The following is a 15253-nucleotide window of genomic DNA, read 5'->3' on the forward strand; positions in this document are numbered from 1 at the left end:
ATACTTCCTATTGCAAATCTACATAGCTTTTAAATACACTCCTTGAACATCCCATTGAGGGTGCATATCAGGAAATTGATGATGATGTAAATCAAATCCTCTGCATAATCTTGTGTCTGAATCAGTATGAACGCATCACTATTAACATACTCAACTGAGACTTATTCTCATGTCTCGCTATGTGAATTTGTACACCTCTTTATGTTAGATGATATTAGAAATGACAGTCCATGTCTTGAACAGAAATCTTGCAGATACTGTTACTACTTGGTTTCTCTTTTCTCCCAATATCCATTTCCTATGTGTAGTATAATCTCCAGTATAATGTAAATCTTTCCTATATGTCCAGATGCCTTCTCTAAAGACTCAAAAAATCCCTCCACTTATTTCCTAGTAGAACCTTCTGTGGAACCACAGGCACACAGGATGTAGTTTGGACCTCAACTGTCCAAACTACATCTTGTGCAAAAAAGGGAGGAACATGTTCTTTTGTAAAATTTGGTATCCTTTGTCATAGGCTATCCAACCTGGAATCACCACCTTTTGATCTGTCCCCGAGTTGAGATTTCCTTACCTCACTCTATAGCCTTCATTTCTGCCATTACTTGTCCCTTAACTCTGACAATCATGCTGCCTTTTCTGACTACTTATCACTAAAAATTGATTTCATGCAGACTAATTATCCAAATTATGAGATTCTTTCTAGAGAACTTTAGCATCCATAACACAAACTGGCTCCCCTATTCCAACTTCATAGATCAAGCAGGAAGAGAAGCTGAATCATTTGCCATCGGTAATGACCAGGGCTTGACAAATTATGCAAAATCCTACACATCATGGGGAAAAAATAAAATAAAATAAAATACTCACCCAAGACTGACCCCCGTTGGATATAACATTTTTTAATTATACGTTTCAATAAGTCAAAGCTCCATAAAGTGATTAGTGGTACTGTATCACTATTTGGAGAAAATTTCCTTTATGAGAAAACCATTTCAAAAAGGAGAAGTCAATACATAATAAGAATAGGAAGAAGGGCAAAAAAAAAAAAAAAGTGATTTTTGGAAAAAATAAACGTTTTTTTCTATTATATTACACATATTCCTTTATATTACACATATCCTTTATATTATACATATTCTTCTGTGTTCTTAAATTAAAAAAAAAAAAATAATAATAATAATTCTGTTTACAAAGTTATTTTTATTTTCAAAAACTATCATTCGAAAAAAATGACAGAAGTCTCGAGATATTCCACAATTAGTGACTTAAACACTGAGCTTCTCAGCATTTGCAAACGTAGTGAGAAAACTTAGTTCTCTGCCAAAAAAACTAAGGCCTACCTTATTACCCAAAAGTAAGATCCTTTTTCACTTCATCTTACTTTTGATAATGTTCCAATTTCCTTTTGAGATCCAAATTTCTCTTTTTGAGCTTAATACACAGTTCCTGGCACAAACATATTACATACATAGCTTTTAAATACAACTCAGATTTCTTACATTTTTCCTGTATTCTCAGGTCAAAGGTTCAGCCTCTAAAAAGCTTGGTGTTTTTTCCATTCAAAACATTACTTCTCTTCCTTTCAACTCCTAATATTTCATAAGTCTCAGATCCAACCAACCTTGGAATATTGTTTTAACATTTGAGGTAGTGCACCCCCCCCCCCCAAGGATTCGTGATGATATATACAGAAGAGATATATCCATTTAAGAGGTAATCCTTCCCTCACAAATTCCCTTTAGTCACTTTCCCATAAGTACTCTGTTTCTGCACTGTGCCTTTTCTATAGGTACTTTGATTAGCATTGCCCCTGAATTGGCCATAACATTTTACCACTTTCTTCTAACTATGTAAGAACTAGAGCAGCCACTGGCCAACACTGACATACTGCCCAACTTCAAACATACCAAACAAACTTATCATCTTCTTTCATTCCATCCACCTCAATTCTTTGGAACAATCTCTTCCACAATCTTTTTTGATATTTGGGGGGGGGGGGGGGCATTACCACAAACATCCATTCCCATGGCGGGATTCAAACCACAGCATTTTGGCTAGAGATCGGATATGCTAACCACTCAGCTGACCAGACCTTATTTCTCATAAGTTGTTCTAAAAAAAAATGATGGTTGCTTATTAAATGTTAGGACTCTCTTAAAGATAAAACTTTTGGGTAAGTGACTAAGGAGAAAGAAGTAGCTCATCAGTAGGAGCCAGACGCAGAGGTGGTGATACTAAGGTGGAAGCAATGGAGAAGTCATATTTACCTATACGAGTTGCCAAAAGGTGTCTCACCTTATTATTAAATTACCGTATTTTTCAATAGATAATGCGCACCCCCAACATTTTCATCACTCCTTTTGATGTATAGATAACACGCATGCACCAACTTTATTTGAAGTTTATATGGTAGAGTTAGGAAGTACAGACAAAGGAATTCTTTAAAAGCACATGCGTTGCTAGTAGCAGTGGTCGATTATTCCATACATCCTGTTTTAAAACATTTCATAAAGTAAATCATTATTTGTTTATATTTTGTTATTAGATCTGAATTACCCATGGAAGACAGAAGTACTTCTCAGAGAAAATCCTACACAGCGCAGTTCAAGCTTGAAGTGGTAGAAGTAGCAAAGGAAAAAGGGAATCGTGAAGCTGGTAGATTGTTCAGTGTTGGAGAAAGTAACGTTCATGAATAGTGAAATAATTAGAAGAAACACACTTATAAACCACAGTGAAAATTATTTAATTGTAAATATTTCATCCTAAGTATCTTAGGACATCATCAGTACAGTATTTAAACAAAAATTAGGAATAACATACAGTTAGGGCGCATGATTACAATAGAATCTCATGAAAACGTGCATAACGTGCTAAAGTAGTAAAAAAAAAAAAAAAAAAAACGTTAATTATTTAACACAGTTTTGTATGATAATTTCCCATACTTGAGGAATAGTAAGAACGTCATTGCGGTTTAGGTTTGGTCTGTGTAGTAGGGCTTCAGAACTTTCTTTGTATAAACGTTCATGTTTAAATAAAGATCTATGTAAAAGTTTAGCCTTTTCCCAATGGATCCTATGGTTTGGATTTTCAATTCCGTGTTGAGAGAGGCCAGATTTCTGCGGTTTAAGAATACGAATGTGGTCTTGATGTTCCGAGATGCATTTCTGAACAGACCTACCTGTCTGTCCAAAGTAAGATAATTTGCATGAGCATGGAATCTCATAAACACCAGGTAACATCAAGGTTGAGAATTTGTCCTTAGGAGAAGGTAATAAGTTGTAAATTTGGTTGATAGGTTTGTAAGTAGTGGCAAAATTGTATTTCTTCATAATTTTAGAAAGACGTTCTGAGATGCCTTTAACGTAAGGTATGGGAATCCTATGCACTTCTTCCTGTCTGGTTTGATGTATGCAGAAGTGACTGATGATTTTTTGAGTTGTTTTGGGATTATATCCATTTAGGATGGCTGTATTTTTGATAACTTCTAATTCCTGGTTTAAAGATTCTTCAGAGGAGCAGAATTTGTGTGCTCTGGAAACTAGTGATTTAATAATGCCAGATTTCTGAGATGGATGATGAGCAGAAGAATTGTGAATGTAGCGACCTGAGAATGTAGGCTTGCGAAAGACGGAAGTGGCGATGGAACAGTCTTCTTTTCTTTTGATGTATAAATCCAAAAAAGAGATACCCTGTGGAGATTCTTTTTCTAACGTAAAGTTGATGCAATGATGAAGAAAGTTAATTTTATCTAGAAACAGTTGTAATTCAGGTTCGGGAAGATTCCATACTGCAAATTCCATTCTTCTAATTATGAACGCACCACAGGTTTCGTTATTTAAAAAAAATGAATAGTGAAAGGCTGAAACAGTCCTGAAATGTTTACCTAAGAGGAAACATGCTATGAGGTTTAGAAGGTGCTTGTGGCCAACCATAAAAAAAAACTGTTCGATTGGGTTGTTAGTGAAAGAGCTAAAAGGTATGAGAATATCTATTTATGAAGAGAAACAATTTAACTGTGTGCTCCTCCACTAGTGTTGGACAAAATTTGCCGTGCAACTGGGAAGCAAAAGTAGCTAAATTTCGTTTGTTTCTGAGAGAAAACTTGTGTGGGGTTAATGCTTGTCACTTTGGGAATATGGATGAGGTTCCCGTAAGTTTTGACATGCCTAGTTCTAGGACTGTGAATCTGAAGGGAGCAAAAGAGGTTTCAGTTGCTACAACAGGGCACGAAAGGTCTAACTTTACTGTGGTTCTCTGCGTAACTGAAGATGGTTCCAAACTGCCACCGATGGTGATTTTCAAAAGAAAGACTGTTCCAAAAGGTTGTGATTCCAAAGATATTATTGTTATTGCTAATGATAAAGGTTGGATAAATTTCAAGGTTATGAAATTTTGGTTAGAGAATGTGTGGCGAAAGAGAAAAATGGCATTTTTCAACCCAAAATCTTTGTTAGTGTTGGATTTGTGTAGGGCACACACGACAGTAGAAGTTAAAACAATTGTAAGTATTCCAAATTGGCCATCATTCCAGGTGGTTTAACAAAAAAACTCCAACCCCTTGATCTTGCAGTAAATAAACCATTCAAAGACAATTTGCAGGCTAAGTGGGAAGACTGAATGATGAATGGCATCCATGAATATAACAAAACTGGGCAGATGAAAAGAACGTCATATAAAGATATGGTTACATGGATTGTAGAAAGTTGGGCTGCTGTAAGTGAAAACTGTGTTAGAAATGGTTTTATTAAAGCACAAGGGAATGCAGTGGTGTCTGGGTGACAATGATTATGAAGCTGAAGAAATACCCAACGAAATTTTTAACGCAACTGATTCTTTCAATATTGAGTCTGATGAAGAATTTTTTGGATTTGAATAGTGTAATGTTCAATAAATATTAGGTAATACTTCTACCTTAGTTTTGTTATTACATTTGATTTACCTCTCATACCTTTCAAATGTATACCGCGCATGTTCATTTTTAACGAATTTAGACTTTTTTGTATAGATAACGCGTGTTATCTATTGAAAAATACGGTACTCTGGATTTAGAGAAAGACGTTGGAAGTTTTTTCCCTACTTGGTTAGACTATAATAAACTTAGTTTAATCCTTTATCCAAGTGTAAGCAAGTGTTTTGGCAACTCATATAGATAAATATGACTTCTCCATTGCTTCCACCTTAGTATCACCACCTCTGGGTCTGGCTCCTACTGATGAGACCTCAATAAAGGTCGAAACCGGTCTGGATAGTGGCCCTTCTCTTAATGCATAACATTATATATGTCCGCAAGGAGATGTGCTTTGCATTATGGGAAATACTAAGACAAGGAGTGATGAGAGCTTGGTCCACCTTTACCACGAGTTGCCTCAGTCCTGAAGATACTTCAGGCGCAAACTCTGTTTGCTTACACTTGGATAAAGGATTAAACTAAATTTATTATAGTCTAACCAAGTGGGGGAAAAACTTCCAACATGAATTTAATAGTGTCCAGATTTGATGTATTTAAAAAAGAATTAATTAAATACCTTTACAAGGTGATCTTGACTGCCAGTAACAATGTGTCCTCCATCCACTACAAGCATAGTGATTGGTTGGCTATGGGCACGAACACTATTCAACCACATACACTGTACATTCTCGTTGGTCTCTTTAATAAATGAGACTGAACAATTAAGTTCTTCATTTGTAAACTCTAATGTAATTAAAAAAATATTAAATTAATACCACTCAAATATAAAATGAAGTAAAATTATACATTACTTAACATTTATGCAAAGAGTTATGAGAACTCTATGATAAAGTTGGAAACAAATGTTAATTAGATAATACAGTACTAACATTTCATCATAATATCATATATTCTTATAATCAAATTACTACAAGATCTGGGAGGGGGGGGGGCAGAGTTGCTTGTGTTCATAGCAATCCTTAAGCTGCATGTGACCCCTGGGTGGTGCTAAATAAGCAACAGCAATATTGGGTGCCAAACTGACACTTTGTGGTCTCTCACCAACTGACAGTAGGATATGTGTCAACAGCACAAAATTAATGGCTTTAGCCATCGATTCCACTACAACAATTCACATAGGACCAATAGTCTGAGTGCTACATATGAACATGGAGGGTTTAAACTACAGTAAGTGCCAGGTTTTGGGAAAATTACTTGTGAATGAGAGCCATGATATAGTCAAGAAATGCATATAGAAGACCTGTCGTATGCCAGTAGAAGATGTATTATCTCTGGATATGCTATGACTGGTGCCACATGTGCAAGAAGCATTATCACTGGGATATCACTCCTCTCACATGAACTAGAACAAACTCATAGTATATCAACAAGAACTATCCTCCTCCTCCGAGGTCTTAAAACAGTAAATGTCTACAAACCTACACATCTCGGCCACAGTCAGCTTTATTCTTATATAATCACCCCACAATACATGTGAGCAGTGGCGGCCCGTACATAAGCACTGTGACACTGCAGCACCCCCAAGGAAAAAATTAAAAAATTAAATTTTGTTTGTGTTTATAAATAATAACAATGCTTACAATATGTTAAAGTTACAGCTTATGTTTTGACATTGATTGAATAGTTATTAATTGGAATTGTTCGATTAACGCTTTAGATTACGAAACAAATGCACTGCGATCTAACGCCGATATTCGTTTGCGCTTGTCATTGCACGTTATCATTCCCACACTGCTCAAACGGCAGTGTATTTTTAGTATGCTTGCACGCCTTATTTCTGTGAAATATGAAATGCTTATTATTGGTGTGTGTGCATGGTGAACTATTTTTTGTAAATCTTATAAAGAATTATATTTTTTCAATTATTGTTACACGAAACAAATGCACTGCGATCTAACGCCAATATTCATTTGCAATTGTCATTGCATTGATAGGAAACTTTTATTATTGGTGTTTGTTTGTGGTAAGGATGAAATATTTTTAATAAAGCAATTTTTAATATGTAAATTTATTTATTAATAAATTTGTTACTGATTAGGAAAAAAACTTTTTTTTTTTTTTTTTTTGTATATGTAGCACCCCCACTTAAAATTTTCACCGGCTGCCACTGCACGTGAGTTATTTTAATAGTCATCATACACAGTGAAAATACAAGAATAGTAATGAAAATAGGAAGGCCTTGGAATATTAGGCAGATATTAATAATTTGCAACTCATCTTTGACGCTAAACAACTAAACACCCTTCACTCTGGATGGTGGAGTACTAACATCAATCCTAATTTATGCTTTGTTACTATTGATGCTAGTTCCTATAACAAATGCTATCCAGTACTTGTGAAAATCCCATCAGTGTCCCTTCCGAGATGGAACTTTATGCATCTTTATGAGGAAACTCAATGACATTATACAGTTCATTAAGCCTGAACCTAACAACTATGAAAGATTTAGTATCCCAAGAGGATACTGAAAGGAATATATTCCCTGTTGGAATATGGATACACAAAGACTGTACAAAGAATTTCAAACCACCCACTCACAAGGCAATGCTGAGGAACGCTTTGAAAGCCTGAACACGGCAAGAGAAAGATGGCAATCAACTGAGGACATGGACTTCCAACAATCTAGCCATAAAACCACAACACTACTACTACAAAAACTAGGAGATGCTTCAACTGTGAACACCAAGAGAAGCTGAATAAACCCACATCAAATAGCAAACCATATAATTAATCTCTGCAGAACACCTGCAGTTAAGAAACATATGAGAAATGTTAAGACGGAACTGAATCACACAAAGTGTGAAGCCATCACATATCAATTAAAGCTTGATATTCAAACTTCATAAACTACCAAATGCCTTTAAACAGTCTAAGATAATAGGCTTTTGAAGCTTGGCAAGAGTGATGACAAGCCTGAAAATTACTGCCTGATAGTATTGCTTAGCATCTTTTATAAGATCTTAGAAAGATTCATTTATAACCATATGAACCTAGTAATTGAAAAATGTATTGACAAAAGGCTGGGTTTAGATGATGGCATAGTTGTGTAGACCAAATGCTCGTCTACAACACATAGAATTACAACATATAGAATTGAACTTTCAAAAGTGCTTGAAAATGTCTATGGCAGTTATAGCCCTCACAGCTATGTATGACACTGTGTGGAGGCAGTGCATGCTTCTTAAGTCATTTCATATAATACCATATAAAAAGTTATACAATCCCCTTAACAACTGCCTCCCTACTCGCACCTTCCAAGGTTTTCGGCAAGGACTCCATAAGCTTGCTCTATAGACTGAACAATGGTTTATTCCAGAGCTCCATTCTGGCCCTGCTGCTCTTCAACATGTATATTAGCAATTTGCCTCTACTGTCTCTGGGAAGTTTGCTTACACCAAATGACCTGGCAATAGTAACTCAAGATCAACAATTAAAAGCGACAGAAGATATACTAACAAGAGATCTATGCTAAGCACTTATTCTAGGAACTGGAAATTGACTTAAGTACATTAGAGGTGTCTTGTTTTCATCTGTCATAATCAAGCCTATGAGAAACTCAAAATGGAGATGAACATTCAAACACTAAAGTAAAACCCAAACCCTAAATATCTTGAGATCATAATGGATAGGACCCTGATGTTTTGTTCAACATCTTTAAACATTTGCTGCTAAACTTGCATCTGGCAACAAAATCATTTAGAAGTTTGCCAGATTTTGTGGGGCAGAAGTGCTCCAGACTGCAGCTATCAGCTTGGTCTACATCCCTGCCAAATATTGTGCACTTGAACAGCACACTCACCTCTAAGATAGATGCCCATCTCAACACCAGTATGAGGATTATGACAGGAACAATTATAATCACCCTCACTACACTGGATCCCAGTTTTGAGCAATATCACTCCGCCACATCTACACATGAAGCGATTCCTTCAAAGAGAATATACAAAATCATGAACAATCCACAATTCCCAATCTGAACTAACTGGAAGTGGCAAGACATGGCAAATTAAGATCTTGTCTCCATGCCCCACAAAAAAACACCCTGCAGAATAGCTGATCAACAAGGGGGGGTTCAATATTCCTGAGGCTTGGAAAGAAGAGTGGAATGATGCAGAGACCTTATTCAACAAATAAGTGGCAAAGAATCAATAGTTACCACCTAGCTTTGATCTCCCTTGCTGCTCTTGACGAAAGCTTAACTGGCTCTGAACCACACAAAGTAGAAGAGTGACATGCTTGCACTCCTGGGGCATAATTCTGACACTGCCTTGTGACTGCCGAGCATTAGTTCAGACAATGACTCGCATCATGTGAATGCAGCTTAAGCCTTCCCTGACAGCTCAATCAGACCTAGTGAGCATATTGATGAAGGCAGTTGAGGGGCTGAAGAATTAGGAGAAAAATTTATGATACAAATGATGCCTCATTATATGACTGTGTATAATAGTTTATTCTTATATTTTATATATTCTGTTCCTTAAGATTGTTTTTAATTTTAGTTGTACATGCCCCATACAATAAATAAATAAACTACAAGATTAAAAAGTTGATCTAAATTAAAAACAGGATGTAGCTAGCCAAAACAAAGTAATAATTGCAAAGTAAATGACGATGTATGTACTCTGTTGTTGTGTACTGGAAGAAAGGATGCAAAAAAGTAAAGACAAATTTACACTTCATGAATTTATCATTACAATTTTTATCTTAATTAGTAAATAATAGTAAATATTCTTTAAAATCCATCATTTTTTTTGTATTCATTATGTATAAAAAAATATTTTGTGCTATTTTCTTATATTTGAGCATTTCTTATAAAAAAAAATTTTGTATTTAATATTCATTTCTTTTTTTTTTTCATATTATAAAAAATTATAAATTTAATCAATAAAATTAATTAAAAATGGTTCACTATTAATATAATCATTGTCATCAATTCATATTAATCATAATAAATTAATAATAAATACATTATCAATTTGATATTCTGATAATAAAAACAATTCAAAATGGGAGAGGCCTTCACCCAGCAGTGGGGAAGGTACAGGCTGTTTTCATTCATTCATTCAATCAATATCATCAATTAATGGACTGGTAATGTACAATATGTAGCCTCTCCTAGCTAAGTCAACCTCAATCTTCCTATGGTATGGCCCATTTCCACTAATGGAAAGCTGGTGAGGCAAGTATTGCCACCTTAAAAGCATATCTTCCCTAGCTGGAGGAAATACCAAGTAGCCCTCCAGGTAGGTAACTTTCATCTTCCAGTGGTATACCACCAACACCTGATTATTGGAAGTGCCTATTGCAAGGTTTTGCTTCTAGAGTAGGATCTCCAGTTTCAGATTCATATTCTATCTCTTACCTTTCTGACACCTTCACTACTACCAGTGGTAACCACAATGACCTATAGTAGAACACTACTGACTCAGATTCTCCACCCATGAATGGCATTATTTTTTTATGGTGATCTTTCTATCGTTCCTGGACTGCTCTTGACAGATTTTGTTGAGCAAGAAAGTCAAGGACACTACCAGCTCCTTTGTATATTCCCTTAATTGACATGGAGATATCTCACCAAGTCCCACAATTCACATTTCTGAACTGTGAAGTCTTCTGTCCTCCTTTCTCCTGCTATTCAACGCTACCTTCACACTTCCCACAACACCGGTAAAATACTCAAATTAAAGATCCAAGAAATTATATTATTATTACATAACCCTAATCTGTTTAATCCTTTATATAAGTGTAAGCAAACAAAGTTTGTGCATGAAGTATCTTCACAACTATGCTACTTATATAACGAGACTAATGACTTCACATTAATACGTGATTAACATGAAGTTGTTTCTGTATGGTAGGAGGTGCATCTTTGTGCATCATTCTTATAATCTAAATCCACCATACAGAAACAGCACACCATATACCAGAAGAAGAAGAAGAATCTTAAATAGCCTACATATTATGCCCATTTCAAAAAAAAAGGGAAAGATTAAAGTCTGCTGAAAACCCACTGCCCTCACCACAGTCTTCTCAAAAACAACTGAGGTCATCCATCAATGGTCAAATAAGTAGGAGGAGCGGGGTGTACTATTTGCCACCAAAACTATAGGTAGGGTTTTTGGTCAGCAAGTAGGTCAGGGATCTTAGATTGGACCTTCAAATAGTGAAGAAGTTGACCATTGATGGATCACCTCAGTTGTTTTTGAGAAGACTGTGATGAGGGCAATCAATTTTCAGCAGACTTTAATCTTTCCCTTTTTTCTCAATTTGCACTCCCTTACTCTTAAACTCTAACAGAACTTCTTTTACACCAACATTTACTTCTAGCATTTCTGGCATCAATGCATCACATCAATAGCTTCCTCAGCCTCTACAAAATGTTATATTCTTTCCTACTTAACACATTACGTTATATTCTTTCCTACTTAACACTCATCCAACTATTAATCTGTATAAATCTCAAATTTTCCTAACTGGTTCAGAAGACAGCAGTTGAATGATCAATAATTCCACTCTGAATGATCTATAGCTGACTTCAAGAGCTGTCTCAGAGATGGTCAGTTTCAATCTAATGTCTTTTCTAGAGGTATTTATATGGGTACTGCTTCACTGAACTGCATTATCATTCCACTATTTTCTAACCAAGCTCATTAAAATATGAGTTGTGGGGCTCTGCTCAAATTTTACAGGCTAACTGCAAATAAACCAAATCTGTTTCTTCTCTTCCTCTTTCATTCCATCTGAAAGGGGCCTGGAGTGGGGAGGGAGTAAAACATTCTTCTCAAGATAACCAAGAAAAATTGCATGATTGTAGTTTAGAGCTAAACCTCAGAAGTCTATAATGCTAACAGAACAGATATTCTGGATCCTACAATGTGCAGCATGTGAACGTCATCAAAGTCATCAGTCTGTAGCAACCAAATCCTCTGCTTATTATTATTATAAAACACCTCCAGGGAGTCCAAGGACTCATCAAGGGAGGGCACCAGACTATCCAGCAAACTATCCTGGAGTGAATTAATATGGAGTAGGAGGTCAAGGTGTGATGTTCATGTCCCTTAGAACAAAGGCCACATCTCCATGGTATTACATACCATTAAATGAATTTCAGTGTTCATTGTAATACTGCTACCATCTGCTTAAATTTCCAAGCAATGACCCAGTATACCCCCCCCCCCCGAAGTTTTCCCAGCATGCAATATGAGTGATGTGTCAGAATTTAATCAGATATCAAAGAAAGACTTATTTCACTGATTGGGTTATGATTATTGTTTTCAGTTTTTTGGCTCTTCAAGAAGTGTGTACAAGAGAAGGATGCAAACTACAATTGGCTTCACTGAAATCTCCATCTTCTTTCTCAGTTTGTACCAAAGTAAGTGTGGGCAAGTTATTGATTTATCAAAAACTGACCCTGAATGGAAAAAAAAAAAAAAAACAGGAAAATTATATTATGTCCAAATGACAGTCATACTTTCTGAATCCTTTGTAAAAGTGATTATCCATAACTTTTGGCCAACCCTGCTTCCACCACTTGTAGACTTAGGTGGTTCTGTTGCATTGTTATTGATGAAAAAAGCCAATCTGCTGGTTTCTTACTTTTTCTCCACTTTTTGCATTGATACTTTGGTAAATTTACTCATTTTTGATTTCTTTCTTTTCAGCTATTTTCTGTCCACTGCTGTCTTCCTTTTTAAACAGAGTGGGACATCATTGTTTTGATAAATGCTTATCAATTTTCTGAATGCACTCCAGGCAAGTTGAACTCTTCTATTTTTTCCTTTTGGAGTCCACATTTAGATCAATGAGATAACTTAAGTATATATATATGAAGAGGCACTTTCCAAGAACTTGTTTTCTATTATTATGTTTTTTGGTGTTACCAAATGATTAAACATGATTTAGTTTTTTTTCTGTTTATTTTTAGACCGACTTTTCTTCTTTCATGATGTAGGTCGTCTATCATTATATTAAGGTCTTCTGGAGATTTTGCAAAAATTATGATATCATCTGCATATCTCTTAGGTGTGTTAGTTTCTATTATTAATTTTTATACCAAGGTTTGTCCAAATGTGCCATATTCAGTGTCCCTTTGATTTCTCACCAGAAAGAGAACAATGTCTGAACTGGATACCACAAAGTCTCCTAGTCTGAATGGCATTTCTGCGATTGTTCTAAATTTATACTCCAGAAACTCTATTCTATTCTATGTCATCTTTTTATTTTCCCCTATTCCACTGGTGTGTACGTACAGGGCCTACCTCTAGTCTTACAACTTGTTAGATTCCAGATCACCACTGTATAGGAAATCATATCCCCCACTTTGGTAAATTTACTCATTTTTGATTTCTTTCTTTTCAGCTATTTTCTGTCCACTGCTGTCTTCCTTTTTAAACAGAGTGGGACATCATTGTTTTGAAAAATGCTTATCAATTTTCTGAATGCACTCCAGCAAGTTAAACTCTTCTATTTCTTTCCTTTTGGAGTCCACATTTAGATCAATGAGATCTAAATAAAAACATCACCGATCTTGACTTCAATTTTAACTTCAATTACTGCTTTTACTTGGAAATATAATGTGGTGGTTTCCCCCTTGCCTTCCACATCGCAGTATTGTAGCATGTATGCTACAAGAGATTAATACTAGGAATGTTAGTAGTTAGTTGAAAGAGGAGGAAACACCCCTAGTCCTTGAATACTCTAATAGCTTTGGGGAGAATGGAGGACCTCCTCCTGAGGTTAGCAAGAAAGAAAAGCGACAGATAGAAAGCTTTAAATAAAAAGCCCTCATTATGAAGAATGTTAGTATGAGGGTAGAAGCTAGAAGTGGAAGAGTAAGGGAAAAGTATGACCAAAAGCTTTGAAATAGATCATACTTAGCTCTGGGACCCCAAGTTAGCCATGTCTGCACCTGCAAGTCCCATGGGGGTAATAAATAATGATAATAATAACAAAATATTTACAATTTTTGTATGAGAATGTCATTAAAAATGAAAGAAATATCAATAGAACTTAATAAATCAGAATGAGTTGTCACAATATGTTCATTTGTAAATTAAGAGTGGGAATGGACATTAAATATTGTAGACTGGGAAGATTAAAAAACCCCTAGAAGAAAAGCTATTCTAAAGGACAGTGTTAGTGGAAGATGAAAGACTTAGAAAACTAGGTGCAGAAAAGAGAGGATTGTGGTAAGTGGAATATTAGTCATTAGCCAACTACTGCTCATATTTCTACTGATTTTATTTGTAAGCTAGAGTTATTAAACTTATGGGTTATTAATACAATACTTATTTCACCTTCTTTCATTTAAATGGAAAGTCAAACATAGTAAGAGCCAGTGATTCTGTTTATAAGTACTACTACAAAGGAGGACTATATCCAGTTAAGTTATTTATGCAGTATTTACCTGTTTCTGGAGTGATGTGATTTTCTTTCATTGAATCACTGGGTACTTCAAGAAGAAAAAATTCTAAAACACCACTTAACCTTGTGACTATTAACCTGAAAATACAGCATTTTATGTTGAAAACAATTCCATATTCAGCCAAATATTTACATCTACAGAACAAATCACTAATTTATTCTGAAGATATTAATTATATGTATGAAGTTAAACACATGTGGTTGATTATTAAAATTAAACATATTTGGTCTTTGAAAGTTAAGCATAAAAAACTTATTGTTTAATACTGACCATATACAAATATTTTAACATTCTTTACCATACTGACCAGTTTCGCTAGCAAACTGTCTATCTTTTTCAAGGTGTTGATGGAAAAGTATAAAAAATAGTAGTAAATGCAAATTGAAAGGAACATAAAAATGTTGTAAACACTCTAGTAACTAAGGTAGCATATTCACGTGACAGAGACTGAGTGGACTTATTGTTCTTAATCATTATCACGCATGCATGTTGTTGTAAACGCATAATGTGATTACTAGCTAGCTGTAGTTCAGATGGATTTAGAGAGAGGATGAGGTTTTTCCATGAACTGTTAAAAATAGTACCCTGGTTTCTGTTGAGGTTTCCACCAGTTTTTAGCACTACTGCGGCTTCCTTGAATAAACGATGTATATAATTGTCGTCTAAATATGGCATGGAGCTATTTTGCCACTCTATCGTGTGGTTAGACGTACAGAAATGATGTGCTAAGCCAGAAGAAATACTTCTGTTGTGGTTTACATCACCAACGTGCTCTCTCTGTCTGATCTCCAAACTCCGTGAAGTTTGTCCGATGTAGGCGAGACCACAGGAACAAGGAATGTAATATACCCCTGGAT

The 15253-nt window shown here is 35.4% G+C and overlaps 1 protein-coding gene across 2 annotated transcripts in view; it reads right to left on the bottom strand.

Moving 5' to 3' along the window:
• SCAP (SREBP cleavage activating protein) overlaps positions 1-15253 on the bottom strand; it is a 408865-nt gene that overhangs the window by 51193 nt on the left and 342419 nt on the right. The window contains exons 23-24 of one of the 2 annotated variants that reach the window (XM_090415224.1): positions 14379-14473; positions 5529-5650 (exon numbers count right to left, since the gene is read on the bottom strand). In XM_090415224.1, the coding sequence (XP_090271350.1) occupies positions 5529-5650; positions 14379-14473 (217 nt within the window). Of the gene's footprint in view, positions 1-5528; positions 5696-14378; positions 14474-15253 lie in introns of both variants that reach the window. The other variant, XM_090415223.1, reaches the window with a different exon arrangement.

The sequence above is a fragment of the Typopeltis vanoorti genome, unplaced genomic scaffold (genome assembly GCF_054136105.1).
Source record: "Typopeltis vanoorti isolate ZY-2024b unplaced genomic scaffold, IOZ_Tvanoo_1.0 HiC_scaffold_24, whole genome shotgun sequence".
Taxonomy (NCBI): domain Eukaryota; kingdom Metazoa; phylum Arthropoda; class Arachnida; order Uropygi; family Thelyphonidae; genus Typopeltis; species Typopeltis vanoorti.